The following is a 15,714-nucleotide window of genomic DNA, read 5'->3' as shown; positions in this document are numbered from 1 at the left end:
AGGGAAAGGAAGCCCAGCTGTAAGTGACCAGGGAAAGGAAGCACTGCTGTAAGTGACCAGGGAAAGGAAGCACTGCTGTAAGTGACCAGGGAAAGGAAGCACTGCTGTAAGTGACCAGGGAAAGGAAGCACTGCTGTAAGTGACCAGGGAAAGGAAGCCCTGCTGTAAGTGACCAGGGAAAGGAAGCCCTGCTGTAAGTGACCAGGGAAAGGAAGCCCTGCTGTAAGTGACCAGGGAAAGGAAGCCCAGCTGTAAGTGACCAGGGAAAGGAAGCCCAGCTGTAAGTGACCAGGGAAAGGAAGCCCAGCTGTAAGTGACCAGGGAAAGGAAGCCCAGCTGTAAGTGACCAGGGAAAGGAAGCCCAGCTGTAAGTGACCAGGGAAAGGAAGCACTGCTCTAAGTGACCAGGGAAAGGTAGCACTGCTCTAAGTGACCAGGGAAAGGAAGCACTGCTCTAAGTGACCAGGGAAAGGAAGCACTGCTCTAAGTGACCAGGGAAAGGAAGCACTGCTCTAAGTGACCAGGGAAAGGAAGCACTGCTCTAAGTGACCAGGGAAAGGAAGCACTGCTGTAAGTGACCAGGGAAAGGAAGCACTGCTCTAAGTGACCAGGGAAAGGAAGCACTGCTGTAAGTGACCAGGGAAAGGAAGCACTGCTGTAAGTGACCAGGGAAAGGAAGCACTGCTGTAAGTGACCAGGGAAAGGAAGCCCAGCTGTAAGTGACCAGGGAAAGGAAGCCCAGCTGTAAGTGACCAGGGAAAGGAAGCCCTGCTGTAAGTGACCAGGGCAAGGAAGCCCAGCTGTAAGTGACCAGGGCAAGGAAGCCCAGCTGTAAGTGACCAGGAAAAGGAAGCACTGCTGTAAGTGACCAGGGAAAGGAAGCACTGCTGTAAGTGACCAGGGAAAGGAAGCACTGCTGTAAGTGACCAGAGAAAGGAAGCCCTGCTGTAAGTGACCAGGGAAAGGAAGCCCTGCTGTAAGTGACCAGGGAAAGGAAGCCCTGCTGTAAGTGACCAGGGAATGGAAGCACTGCTGTAAGTGACCAGGGAAAGGAAGCACTGCTGTAAGTGACCAGGGAAAGGAAGCACTGCTGTAAGTGACCAGGGAAAGGAAGCCCAGCTGTAAGTGACCAGGGAAAGGAAGCCCAGCTGTAAGTGACCAGGGAAAGGAAGCCCAGCTGTAAGTGACCAGGGAAAGGAAGCCCAGCTGTAAGTGACCAGGGAAAGGAAGCCCAGCTGTAAGTGACCAGGGAAAGGAAGCCCAGCTGTAAGTGACCAGGGAAAGGAAGCACTGCTGTAAGTGACCAGGGAAAGGAAGCACTGCTGTAAGTGACCAGGGAAAGGAAGCACTGCTGTAAGTGACCAGGGAAAGGAAGCCCTGCTGTAAGTGACCAGGGAAAGGAAGCCCAGCTGTAAGTGACCAGGGAAAGGAAGCCCAGCTGTAAGTGACCAGGGAAAGGAAGCCCAGCTGTAAGTGACCAGGGAAAGGAAGCCCAGCTGTAAGTGACCAGGGAAAGGAAGCACTGCTGTAAGTGACCAGGGCAAGGAAGCCCAGCTGTAAGTGACCAGGGCAAGGAAGCCCAGCTGTAAGTGACCAGGAAAAGGAAGCACTGCTGTAAGTGACCAGGGAAAGGAAGCACTGCTGTAAGTGACCAGGGAAAGGAAGCACTGCTGTAAGTGACCAGGGAAAGGAAGCACTGTTGTAAGTGACCAGAGAAAGGAAGCACTGCTGTAAGTGACCAGGGAAAGGAAGCCCTGCTGTAAGTGACCAGGGAAAGGAAGCACTGCTGTAAGTGACCAGGGAACGGAAGCACTGCTGTAAGTGACCAGGGAAAGGAAGCACTGCTGTAAGTGACCAGGGAAAGGAAGCCCAGCTGTAAGTGACCAGGCAAAGGAAGCCCAGCTGTAAGTGACCAGGGAAAGGAAGCCCAGCTGTAAGTGACCAGGGAAAGGAAGCACTGTTGTAAGTGACCAGAGAAAGGAAGCACTGCTGTAAGTGACCAGGGAAAGGAAGCCCTGCTGTAAGTGACCAGGGAAAGGAAGCACTGCTGTAAGTGACCAGGGAACGGAAGCACTGCTGTAAGTGACCAGGGAAAGGAAGCACTGCTGTAAGTGACCAGGGAAAGGAAGCACTGCTCTAAGTGACCAGAGAAAGGAAGCCCTGCTGTAAGTGACCAGGGAAAGGAAGCACTGCTGTAAGTGACCAGGGAAAGGAAGCACTGCTTTAAGTGACCAGGGAAAGGAAGCACTGCTGTAAGTGACCAGGGAAAGGAAGCACTGCTGTAAGTGACCAGGGAAAGGAAGCACTGCTGTAAGTGACCAGAGAAAGGAAGCCCTGCTGTAAGTGACCAGGGAAAGGAAGCCCTGCTGTAAGTGACCAGGGAAAGGAAGCACTGCTGTAAGTGACCAGGGAACGGAAGCACTGCTGTAAGTGACCAGGGAAAGGAAGCACTGCTGTAAGTGACCAGGGAAAGGAAGCACTGCTGTAAGTGACCAGGGAAAGGAAGCACTGCTGTAAGTGACCAGGGAAAGGAAGCCCAGCTGTAAGTGACCAGGGAAAGGAAGCCCAGCTGTAAGTGACCAGGGCAAGGAAGCCCAGCTGTAAGTGACCAGGGCAAGGAAGCCCAGCTGTAAGTGACCAGGAAAAGGAAGCACTGCTGTAAGTGACCAGGGAAAGGAAGCCCAGCTGTAAGTGACCAGGGAAAGGAAGCCCAGCTGTAAGTGACCAGGGAAAGGAAGCCCAGCTGTAAGTGACCAGGGAAAGGAAGCACTGCTGTAAGTGACCAGGGAAAGGAAGCACTGCTGTAAGTGACCAGGGAAAGGAAGCACTGCTGTAAGTGACCAGGGAAAGGAAGCACTGCTGTAAGTGACCAGGGAAAGGAAGCACTGCTGTAAGTGACCAGGGAAAGGAAGCACTGCTGTAAGTGACCAGGGAAAGGAAGCACTGCTGTAAGTGACCAGGGAAAGGAAGCACTGTTGTAAGTGACCAGAGAAAGGAAGCACTGCTGTAAGTGACCAGGGAAAGGAAGCCCTGCTGTAAGTGACCAGGGAAAGGAAGCCCAGCTGTAAGTGACCAGGGAAAGGAAGCCCAGCTGTAAGTGACCAGGGAAAGGAAGCCCAGCTGTAAGTGACCAGGGAAAGGAAGCCCAGCTGTAAGTGACCAGGGAAAGGAAGCCCAGCTGTAAGTGACCAGGGAAAGGAAGCCCTGCTGTAAGTGACCAGGGAAAGGAAGCACTGCTGTAAGTGACCAGGGAAAGGAAGCACTGCTGTAAGTGACCAGGGAAAGGAAGCACTGCTGTAAGTGACCAGGGAAAGGAAGCCCAGCTGTAAGTGACCAGGGAAAGGAAGCACTGCTGTAAGTGACCAGGGAACGGAAGCATTGCTGTAAGTGACCAGGGAAAGGAAGCACTGCTGTAAGTGACCAGGGAAAGGAAGCACTGCTGTAAGTGACCAGGGAAAGGAAAGGGGAGGAAGTAAAGCTGACCACACACTGTAATGTCTTCAGAAGAAAGCTCCAATTGGTCCTATGCAGCATCCTATGTAGAGTCCTAAAGCAAGCCAAACCCCATTAATAATAATATTCAGCATTGATTGGATGGTATGGGTCTGCGTTATCGACGTTTATTATGTCGACAATCAGAAGAGGGGCAGTGTTATTTTGGAAATGGAATGCCGACGTGGTAGTAAAGTGATGTAAAGCATTGTAACCATGTTGGCTTTATAACTTTAAACATGATGGTAAAGAATGTGATATTTGTTTAAATAATTCTTAAGGGGAAGTATTGGAGGTATAAAACATTTCAGAATGGTTATTACATGTATTTACTAAGGAAAATAGCCACTCGACAGGATTTAGAATACAATTGTGTCAGTATTAAGTCACCGATCCAACCATTTAGATGGGTAGAATCATTTTCAGCTATTCTACTGATGCTGAGTTGCCATGCCTGTTAGTGAAGGTTGTGTTTTTATTTATAATTAGCTCGCCTGCCACATACCCCTCTGGCTTCTGGCAGATTTTTGGTCCTTTTAAGAAAGCGCAGATTAATATATCTGGCAAATCATATTTTTTAAATGCTGCGTTACCAGCAATATTGTCTTTAATTAATCTGGTGGATTAAAAACTGCCCAAAACACATGGAAATCTTGTGATCTAACAAACTGCAACTTCGTATATCTTCCACTATATCTTGTCTTGACCTTTTTCCCCCTTAATTGGCGTATTGAGTCCTCCTACATTTCAAAAGGTTCAAATTAAATCTGGGAATGGAATTATATGTAACAGGCTACATAGTTAACCTGCCCACATCACAGGAAAGTTAGTGCATAGGTCCACAGTCAGAGAGTAAAAGCCATCTACATCCCAGCAAGCGAGAGGTAATGCCACATAATATTTAATTTAAAGAAGGCTGTAGTATCAAGACAGATGGGAAAATGCCACTCTAATAAGTCCTAATAATATGGCTGAATAGGCCCAGCCATATTGGTGTGGCTGCGGTCAGGATCCTTTTCTACTCTGAAACCTGTAATCTGTAGGTTTGAATTGGTTGAGAGCTAGATGAAGATAAAGCAGGTCTAAGAAACATAAACCTTAGAAGCCCCACAGCAGACATCCAATAAGTAATTTTGTTAACAAAAAAAATAATTTTATTTGCTTTATTGTTATAGTACATTTAAAATCTAAAATAAAAAGTTAAAATATAAAGTAAATGATATCATGTGCACTCTGCATGCTACACATATGTTCTAGGTATATCAGATTGCAACACCAATTGATTGCTCACTGCCAAGGCCATAATATTCTGAATGTCTGTCACTGGGTTCTTTCTAAAGTGATATTTGAGTCTCAACTCATATTTTTGTGACACTAGTATGTTTCCTCATTAAAGATAATGATGTATTAAAACTTTTCACCATCTTCTGAGCTGTTTATCGGTTGTGAAAGAATCTACCATGAATACAGACTGACTGAGGTCACTGGTTTTACACATCTCAATTGGACTCTTTGTGATTGTCTATATATTGGAAAATAATTAGGTTGCGAGTAGGACCCTTTGGATGCACTGCTGCTAGCAAAAAGTGTAATAAGTAACTGCATTGTGCAAGGATTACATCCGGCAGGTTGACAGTCATTATGTCGCCACTGCTTATGTCGGCGGCACTTTCACGACACCAGGATGCTGACATGGTTCAAATGCTACTTCCTGCATTGTAACGGTGTCGCTAGTATAACTGTAATACAAGCTTGACATACTGTATGGAATACAGAAAAACACTTTGTTGTTTACCCTGCAATACAAACTAAAATCGTACCAAAGAACCAGGCAATGAAGCGACTATCCCCCACATAAGAGTCTGTTAATGGAGACATGCAGATCATTATACAAGTCTTATGGTTAAAAGAGCATCCACAATCTGCTGCTTTTTCACACCATAAATACAGCCAGATGTATATCACCACACGGTATATGAAATTGTATGTTAATGACTAAAGCTGTAAATGGCTGAGTAATAAGTTAGTGCTATATAAATAAAGCTTTATAATAATTGTAATAATAAAATAAAAATTAATAATAATAATGATGCTCATCCAGCGAGATATATCAATCAGTAAGACCATCAGCGATCTGGCTGGCTGAGCATCACTGCAAAAGTAGTTTTATAGCCAGTGGAGGGATAAGGGCTGACTATATAATCACACAAACACTAATACATACAGCAGACGCTGATGCTTTGGTAAACATAATCGGGACAAATATATTAGTCCCTTTCAATCCCCATAACCTGAATATGCTGGTTGTAACAATTTTTGTGAAATGCTCGATCTCCTTAATGGAGAACATGAGTCATTTTTCTTAGTACATTTCTTATGCTCTTAAGGATTTAATACATTGGAAGTTCCTCAGAGTCATTGCTGGAGACTCCTGGGGATCTAGAAAGGCCTCTCCATTAGCACTAACATAACCATATGTTGTTAATCATAAAAGTGCATTTTGCTTCACATTAAACATTTTATAAAGCCTCTTACAGACTGATTTCAAGAGCATATAATCATTGGTAACAAATAATGCTATAGGAACAGAACAACTATTATGAACACAAGGTATATTACCAGACAAAGCAGAATTCTGTAAAAAAAATTGTTTTTAACATAGTGTTACTTTATTTTATTTACAACCAGATTCAACCTAAGAACACTAGAACACTGATATTATAGCCGGGCTCTGATCTGCAATATTTACAACCTGAGTACTATGTATTCCATCAGTCAGGTATACATCAGATAATGAACCACTCCCTTTAAATTCTAAGGATATTAGACTTTCGCATGGACTTGCATGATTATATAATGCTGGGTATACATTGTTAGATAAAATGTCTGTCAGACCGAAGGACATTTTATCTGGCAGCCAGACACCCATCAGATATAGTGGCCATACACTGACATATCTGCTTTCCTCCCCTGTAAAGGAACGCGTAAACTGTTGGGTGGTCGGCCGTGGCATTGCATGCCAGATGCGGCTGACCGATGATTGGATCAGTCAGGCATGCTGGAAGAACAGCCCCTCTAGTCGCGCCACTCAGTAGCATCGAGCGTCTTTTCGTACGACTTTTTCCTTTAAAATGCATCTTATCCGCAAAGTGATGCGAAAAGCACACACAGGCAGCTTATGCTGATTAAAATGATATGCAGGACGCCTATATTCTGTGTGCAACTGGGGTTATATGTCTGCATGCAAAATGCTACGACACGGTCAGCGGCTGTGACACTGTAACGTAGCATTTCACATGCAGATACACCCACAGTCGCACACAGAATATAGGCATGTCGCATATCATTTTAATGTGCGTCCTATTCACATAGCTTTGCGAATAAGACGCACTTTAAGGTAAAGAGTTGCACGAAAGGATGCTCTGTGCTGCCAAGTCACACGGCGTTCACTCATTATGTGATGGAGGGTAGATGTATATGGACACATCTGTACCAGTATGTTTTTGGATTGTGGGTGGAAACCGGTGTACCTGGGAGAAACTCAAGCAAACAAGAGAACATACAAACTCCACCCAAATACTTCTTAGGAATCGAACCCAAGACCTCAGTGCTGTGAAGCAGTAATGCTAACCATTACCTCAACCGTACTGCCAATATCTGCTGAAAATACCACATGGAAGATGGCGCCGTTAATATGCCTCTGCCTTTGAGACCCGCATAAGTGAAAAGGTGGTGTGAGGTGAGTTTCATGACTTCAAGTTGTACTAAAGTGCCTTAGCCTTGGTATATTAAGATCACAGCCCACTAGTGGGGTACCATGGCATGATATTTTAAGCACAAATACTAATATCTATGTTCTCCTGCAGACTGCGGTGGCGATTGTCTATTTCAATAATACTATGCATACCACCAATCAAAAACAGCTTTTGGTTAGAATAAACCCAGGCAGGTGTTAAAAGGCACATAGAAGACAGGCTGTGATGCATGAATAACTGTGAATAACTTTTTTTTCTACAATAAAGTCCGGTCATTTGCTGACAAAGGCAGTTTTGGCTTGTTAGGATAATACTGAAGCTCTCTAATAAGACATTGGGCTACACATGGCTAATAGTATAATTGAGCAATAAAGGAAAATTGGAAAGTGCAGAGAAACAGGTTTGGTCCTTACAATTTGGAATTGAATATACATTTATTCCTTTGTAAAGTTACAAGTTTTAAAGTGACTGGTGTGAAGGTTATGTCCCTGAGGCAAAATAACTTGTTTGTTAATCCACTACAAAGCATGGTCCTCGCGACCACTGTCCCCTTACACGGTCAATCAAAAGGCTGTAATATTAATAATGAGAAACAGATCTAAAAGAGGACCAACTCTTCAGGACACAGGGAAAGACAACCAAGAAACAGTCATATGAACGCATCAAATATTCAGTGGACTTATACAAAGAAAGATCATGTGACATGCCCACCTCGAGGATCTATGAGGCATATTAAGTAATTATTGGGACCTGGTTCCGCTTATCACGAAAATAAGACATTACAGATCACAAGCATATACTATACTTTCCATCCAGGGACAGGGTCTCCGATAGGGGTTAATCTATCAATTCCTGGCTTGGGGGCCGGCTACGCTACTGTGTAGACTGTGTGTCATAAGACCTCGCATGTGCAAGCAGCCATTGCCGGGGAGGGATCCTACAGATCCCTCTCCTAGAATGTAGACCATAGACTACAATGACTGACACCACCTGAAGTTAGAATAAGCTACCAGTCCCAAACTCTGGAATGCTTTGTATTACAGAGCTTGGTACTTTCGGGATTATAGCAGCCACCACAGAAAACTATGTGAACAGAAACGGGGAGGGATCCTACAGATCCTTCTCCCGGAATAAAGCCCATAGGCTACAATGGCTAACACCACCTAACACCACATTACAGAGCTTGGTACTTTTTTGGCATATTAGCTGCTTTTGGGGAATCCCAGCAGATATCTCTGATTATCATTAGAGGATTATAGTATGGTATGGTATCCTAAACTTCTCTGCAGGGAGGTTAATAGCAAAACAAAAATCAGCAATAAACAAGGGGAAATCGAAGACCTCAGCAACCTCCAGTCCCTATACAGCAGGGGTCTTCAAACTTGGCCCTCCAGATGCTGTGGAACTACACATCCCATCATGCACTGCACATAGTTTTAGCATGCTGTTATATCAAAAAGGTGGCAGTGCATGCTGGGATGTGTAGTTCCACAGCAGCTGGAGGGCCAAGTTTGAAGACCCCTGCTATACAGCTTCTAATCTCCACCCAACGGTCTGTTTTCAGGACAAACTTTTAGCTTATTTTCAGTGAGCCGCTACACCACAACTGGCTGCATTGAGAATGTGTCTAATGAGTGCCTGTGACAGGGGGATAGTACGTAGGAGGAGGAAATAAGGGAGTGCAGGAGCGATAGGCCCGTAAGGAGGGAGAGAATGAGGCAGTGGACCTTATCCCAAAAGCACTTAGGGCGTATCCTAGAAGCCTCTGCAATGCGCCGCGACTAATTACTGCCAACGAGGCTAATTACTGCTGACGAGGCTATCCAATTAGCCTCAGGCAGGCGAAACTAAATCCCCGATAAGTAAGATTTTTTCGGCGATCACTGCCGCGAAAGTACATAGGATCAGCAAAAAGCCGCGGACCTATGTATTTTCCGTCGAGAAACTGTCATTTTCCACACAGAAAAAACGGCTATACTTGGATAGCCCAATAAGGACCATCGGGCTCTTATCGCGATTAAAGCCCGTTTTCTTTGTGCAGGAAATTACCGCAGATAATAGGATACCCCCTTAAACTTTGGGCAATGCCACCAAATATGTGCAAGGGTGTCCTCCTCTCCACAGCCCCTCCAACACCTATCAGAAGCCTGAGGGAATATAGCACGGATACGAGTGGCAACTAAATACCACCGGTATAGACGTTTAGAGGTATTTTTACCGGATTCTAACACAGATCGAGGATTTGGCCACATTTTCACAAATCTCGATCCACTCCTCCGGCTCCAAAGCCCCCGCATGAAGTCCATCTCCCAGGTAAGCTCATGGAACTTCTAGGAGGGCGGTTGTGGGAAAGCAGAAGACAATAAAGGGAATAGATAAGACCCTTAGAATAAAGGTGCCCACCCACTAGACGATTCAATTGAGCGATTGAACGATAACGATATCGTTCATAAAGGACCGACATAACCAGGACCCCACAGGCCTCGATTGCATAGGGATCGAGCAGATCCACAAAAACTGAAGGGGGGTGATTACGATAGGAAAATAAGTAAGGAAGAACTAAAATGGATTATAGAATTAAAAACTCTCGCCCCCTATGGGCTGAATCTGGACAATGAAATAAAAGCAGTAACTACAGGCTGACATTTTGATTAGGGGGTTAATCTGCCTTTTATCCAACACGTAATTACGGCAATCTAAAGATGGAAGCCCGTTGAATATACTTGCCATACTTATGAACCACTGTAATACATTCATGGATTGGATAAACATGTATATATTAGTAATGTTTACTGCTAATATTAAACATTATAAAGTGAACATAAATCATACCTTTGATACCACTATTTTACCATACCATACAGCCCAATAATCCAAATAACTTAGTCACACCCTTAAGAATATCCCAAATTGAGACAGCTGAGTAATGATCTACAATCCCTAACGTGCTCATTGTGTGTTATTACTATGGTAACCAGGCCGGACTGCTACAGTGACGTCAGATCAAATTACTGATTCTCCTGCCCCTGGAGTGCATATAAATCACCAACAAGATGGCGCCGTCCATCACTCCCTGAGGAAGGCCTACAGGCCGACAAGCGTAGGAGCTACAATACCCCGTGATTATACATCCACGACGTCATCCCCAGCCACTGTCCCTCCGCCTGCCACTACTCTCCTCAGTAGGAGAGTTGAGCGCGCAGCTACGAGAGCCCACACCTCCCTGTCCCGGCCAGCGAGATCAGGATGGGAGTGACTCTCAGACGCTGCGGGGGAACTAGCCAGTGCAAGCGGCACGAGCGTCCACCAGAGCACGGCCCCGACCACCGGCACGGCGAGGAGTGGACGAAGACAGAAGAAGACGGACCAGGACTGAAGAAGATAAAAGACAACGGACTAGGTGAGGCCTCACCAAAGACTTTCTACCTGACTCACTGCCGAGACTTTACATACAGTCAAGTGCACAAATATTGGGACATTGACAGAATTTTCATATTTTGGCCTCTATTCACCACCACAATGGCTTTGAAATGAACAAACAAGATGTGCTTTAACTGCAGACTTTCAGATTTAATTTGAGGGTAATTACATCCAAATCAGGTGAACAGTGTAGGAATTACAACGGATTTTATATGTGGCTCCCACTTTTTAAGGGGCCAAAAGTAATGGGACTATCAACTCAAAAGCTATTTCATGGACAGGTGTGGGCTATTCCCTCTTTATTTCATTATCAATTAAGCAGGTAAAAGGTCTGGAGTTGATTCTAGGTGTGACATTTGCATTTGGAATCAGTTGCTGTAGACTCTCAATATGAGATCCAATATGAGCTGTCACTATCAGTGACGCAAGCCATCATTAGGCTGAAAAATCAAAACAGACCCATCAAAGAGATCGCAAAAACATTAGGTGTGGCCAAATCAACTGTTTGGTACTTTCTTAAAAAGAAAGAACGCACCGGAGAGCTCAGCAACACTAAAAGACCCGGAAGACCACAGAAAACAACTGTGGTGGATGACAGAAGAATTATTTCCCTGGTGAAGAAAAACCCCTTCCAACAGTTGGCCAAATCAAGAACACTCTCCAGGAGGTAGGTGTATATGTGTCAATGTCAACAATCAAGAGAAGACTACACAAGAGTGAATATAGAGGGTTCACCACAAGATGTAAACCATTGGTGAGTCTCAAAAACAGGAAGTCCAGGTTAGAACTTGCCAAACAACATCTAAAAAAGCCATTACAGTTCTGCAACAACATCCTATGGACAGATGGGACAAAGATCAACTTGTACCAGAGTGATGAGAAGAGTATGGAGAAGGAAAGGAACTGCTCATGATCCAAAACATACCACCTCATCAGTGCAGCATGGTGGTGGTAGTGTCATGGCGTGGGCATGTATGGCTGCCAATGGAACTAGTTCCCTTGTGTTTATTGATGATGTGACTGCTGACAAAAGCAGCAGAATGAATTCTGAACTGTTTCGGGCAATATTATATGCTCATATTCAGTCAAATGCTTCAGAACTCATTGGACGGTGCTTCACAGTGCAGATGGACAATGACCCGAAGCATACTGCAAAAGCAACCAAAGAGTTTTTTAAGGCTAAAAAGTGGAATGTTATGCAATGGCCAAGTCAATCCCCTGACTTGAATCCGATTGAGCATGCATTTCACTTGATGAAGACAAAACTGAAGGGAAAATGCCCCATGAACAAGCAGGAACTGAAGACATTTGCAGTAGAGGCCTGGCAGAGCATCACCAGGGATGAAACCCAGCGTCTGGTGATGTCTGGAACGCATAGACTTCAGGCTGTAATTGCCTGCAAAGGATTTGCAACAAAGTATTAAAAAGTGAAAGTTAGATTTAGGATTGTTTAGTTTGTCCCATTACTTTTGGCCCCTTAAAAAGTGGAGGGCACACATAGAAACCGTTGTAATTCCTACACCATTCACCTGATTTGGATGTAATTACCCTCAAATTAAATCTGAAAGTCTGCAGTTAAAGCACATCTTGTTTGTTTCATTTCAAAGCCATTGTGGTGGTGAATAGAGGCCAAAATATGAAAATTCTGTCAATCTCCCAATATTTATGCACCCGACTGTATCCCCTACCCACTGCCAAGTACCGGACCTCCTGTGCATACACACAAAGGGGGTGTGGGATGCCCTCCCCCTGGCCGTTTACCTTAGATACAAGTGCACACAGTGCACGTAAGAGACTCTTCTCCTCCTCACATAATTCCCCACCCTCTCCATATCACTTTTTAAACACCAGACCCCCCCATGGTCACTGTCTACTCACTGTACTGAAGTCACCTATTACTCAATCAGTGTATCCCTAATAAATATATATACGCATTTTTAACATACATACTGTCTATTATTATTTATATAGCAGGATTACATCACCATATTACCATTGATCAGTTGTTTGAGGCGCAGTCCGCCAGACATATATGTGACAACACATATATGCCTATTTATATTTACTAAGGTATACCTAGATCTTGGGGAATCTAGCAATCAGGACGTGCAGCCTCCCACAAATCACATATCCCTATCATAGGTAAGTGAGCGCCAGATCTATCTATATATCGGAACCTGACGATAATGTCAGGTTCAGCATGTTTGTAGATGATTGATGTGACTACACTGAACAACTGCTCGTTCAGTGTAGGCACATCACAGAGTGACAAACGACTGCACAATTACAATGTCGTAATCGTGCAGTCGTTTTCTTGTCTTCTAATGGATGGGCACCTTTAGATTGCTGTAGACAAAATGTTTCCATAGGGGCATAGTTAGGGTGGCTACGAGAGACCAAAAGCTAAGTGTAAAGGTGGCGGAGTTGCAGATATTGATGAAAGCACTTGGTGGGGAGACTAAACCTACCCTGAAGATCAGACAAGTCTGGGAACACACGAAGGGGAACGTCCAGGGCCGGATTAACGGGGGGGCAACAGGGGCGGTCGTCCCTGGGCCCCCACACGTAAAGGGCCCCCACACGTAAAGGGCCGGAGGAGACGGAACCAGTTCCTCCGCCTCCTCCGGCCCACCTCAGCCCGGCGCCGCAAGGAGGCTCTATGTGCCGGGCGCCCGCAGAGATTTTGTAACCATCGGGCGCCCAGCTGACTCCCCGCAGCGGCAGGAGGAGCCTGGAGCTCACTCTGGCTTCCGGCTCCCGCGGCGCACAATGGGAGAGACGTCATGACGTCTCCCATAGTGCAGAGGAACTGGAGCAGCCGAGCGGACCGGACGGCAGCGAGAGTCAAGGTAATTTTTAGGTTTTATTTTTATTTTCTGCAAGTGGCTTTATTACTGGGGCAATACTCAGGGGGCCATTACTATAGAGGGCACTACTACTGGGGAAATACTCGGGGGGCCATTACTACAGAGGGCACTAGTACTGAGCAAAACTCGGGAGGCCATTACTACAGAGGGCACTAGTACTGGGGCAATACTGGGGGGAGCGATTACTATAGAGGGCACTAGTACTGGGGCAATACTCGGGGGGCCATTACTACAGAGGGCACTAGTACTGAGGCAATACTCGGGGGGCCATTACTACAGAGGGTACTAGCACTGGGGCAATATTCGGGAGGCCATTACTACAGAGGGCACTAGTACTGGGGCAATACTCGGAGGGCATTACTAGGGGTATTTATACAGGGGGTACTACTACTTGGGGCAATATTTGGGGAGCATTTATACAGGGGGCACTACTACTGAGGGCAATACTTCTGGGGCATTTATACAGGGGGCACTACCACAGGGGGCATGACTATTGGGGACACTACTACTGGGGGGCATTACTCAGGGGACATTACTACTTGAGGCACTACTACTGGGGGGGACATGACTACAGGGGGCACTACTAATGTGGGTACTGCATAGGGGGCTCTGCATAAGGGGAACCACTCCTTGGGGCACTGCATAAAGTGCACCACTACTGTAGGCTCTGCATGAGGTCCCCATTGCGCATACCCCCAGCTTGTCCACATTTAATAGGGGCCCCCACATGTTTGTTGCCCAGGGGCCCCCGCAGACCTTAATCCGGCCCTGGGAGCGACGTCAGAGAGAAATTTAATGTTGTGACTGGTCTAGTAGGCAAAAGGTTTAGGATCAAGCGCCCAGGTAGAAACTCCCGGTTGTTCCACAGAGGCATCATAAGTAGCCAGTTTCGGATCAGCGAGTAGGTTCTACTACAATGCTGCCAGATCGATAGCGAAAACCAGAGCATCGGGGGAAGACTGGAGGGAGGGATATCTGGGCCGCATCCAAAACAGTGAGTAGGGAGAGAGGAAATACAAGGAATCTGCTTCTAGGTCAACCCATGCTCAGCAGTGTCGATTGGCGTGAACAAGGACAATCTGGATTAGATGAGTTGCTAAGTAATATTTTCCAAAAGTTGGAAGATCCAAGCTGTCATCCTTGGGGCGATACCATAATATTCGAAATGTCACTCAAGTTGCTTACCAGCCCATATAAATGTAGACAATAGAGAAAGAGACAGGATTCTGACAGAGAGTCTGAAAGAGAGAGAGAAATCTCAGGAGGTTATTAATTTTAGTGGCGTTGATATGACTGGTCCAAGAAATGAAGTGGGACCACCAAGTCCTGAGATCTCGACAAACTTTTTCCAAAAGAGGGGGGAAATTCACAGCAAACAGCTTGTCATAGGAATTGGTGAGCTGCACGCCCAGGTACTTCAGGGACTGAGACCGCCAATGGAATTTGAAATCATGTTGAAGATGAGAAAGGGCCACAGAATCAACGTGGAGAGGAAGAACCACGGCTTTGTCCAAGTTAATTTTAAAATCATATCGCTGACCATAGGTGTGGAGGAGGGGTTGGTTAAAGTGAGCAGAACATCGTCTGCATACAAAGCAATGGTATGATATGACTAGCCGGACCCACCTGGATTCCCGTAACACCGGGCTAGAGCTTAGTAGACTGACCTAGAGATCCAACATACAATATTCCACTTATTTTCTAATATATTGTAATTAAATCTTGAGCAAAAAGCAGGTTCAGCTGGAAAATTTCCAGCTACCTCCAAAGATCTTTAATTTTCCCCATAAGAGTTCATTGTTGGTGGAGCCTCTGGTGACGAGCTGACCTTGATTCATACCTTTACCTGAACTCTTGTGGTAAATGATCGGACGGTTTTCCAGTAAAGCCCATAGGCTGTTTCATGGTTGGCTACATGGGAGTGTTTCCCGTCTGCTGACAGCCCGATAATGCTGCAATCCCTTTAATAGGTATATCCTATTGATGTTCCTTTTATAAAACAATGTCTTTACCTTCATCATCCACACTCTTCAATTTTCTTTCCAGCTCTGCAATTGTGTTTTTCTTTTCAAATATGGAGGCTTCCAACATTTCTCTGAGCAAAAGAAAAATATTGGACTTAACTGTTAATACCGTAAACGTAAGCTCTGTGTATAGTGTTAATAACTAAGCAGACAAAA

At 45.4% G+C, this 15,714-nt stretch overlaps 1 protein-coding gene across 1 annotated transcript in view; it reads right to left on the bottom strand.

Moving 5' to 3' along the window:
• The window catches only part of CCDC169 (coiled-coil domain containing 169), a 78,687-nt gene that overhangs the window by 59,650 nt on the left and 3,323 nt on the right, over positions 1–15,714 (bottom strand). The window contains exon 2 of the mRNA XM_088460146.1: positions 15,547–15,629. Within this exon, the coding sequence (XP_088316272.1) occupies positions 15,547–15,629 (83 nt within the window). The remainder of the gene's footprint in view (positions 1–15,546; positions 15,630–15,714) is intronic.

This window comes from Taudactylus pleione, unplaced genomic scaffold (genome assembly GCF_031769625.1).
Source record: "Taudactylus pleione unplaced genomic scaffold, aTauple2 ptg000043l, whole genome shotgun sequence".
Classification (NCBI taxonomy): Eukaryota; Metazoa; Chordata; class Amphibia; order Anura; family Myobatrachidae; genus Taudactylus; species Taudactylus pleione.
Note: the sequence above shows the minus strand (reverse complement) of the source record. Positions and strands in the feature narration are given on the sequence as shown.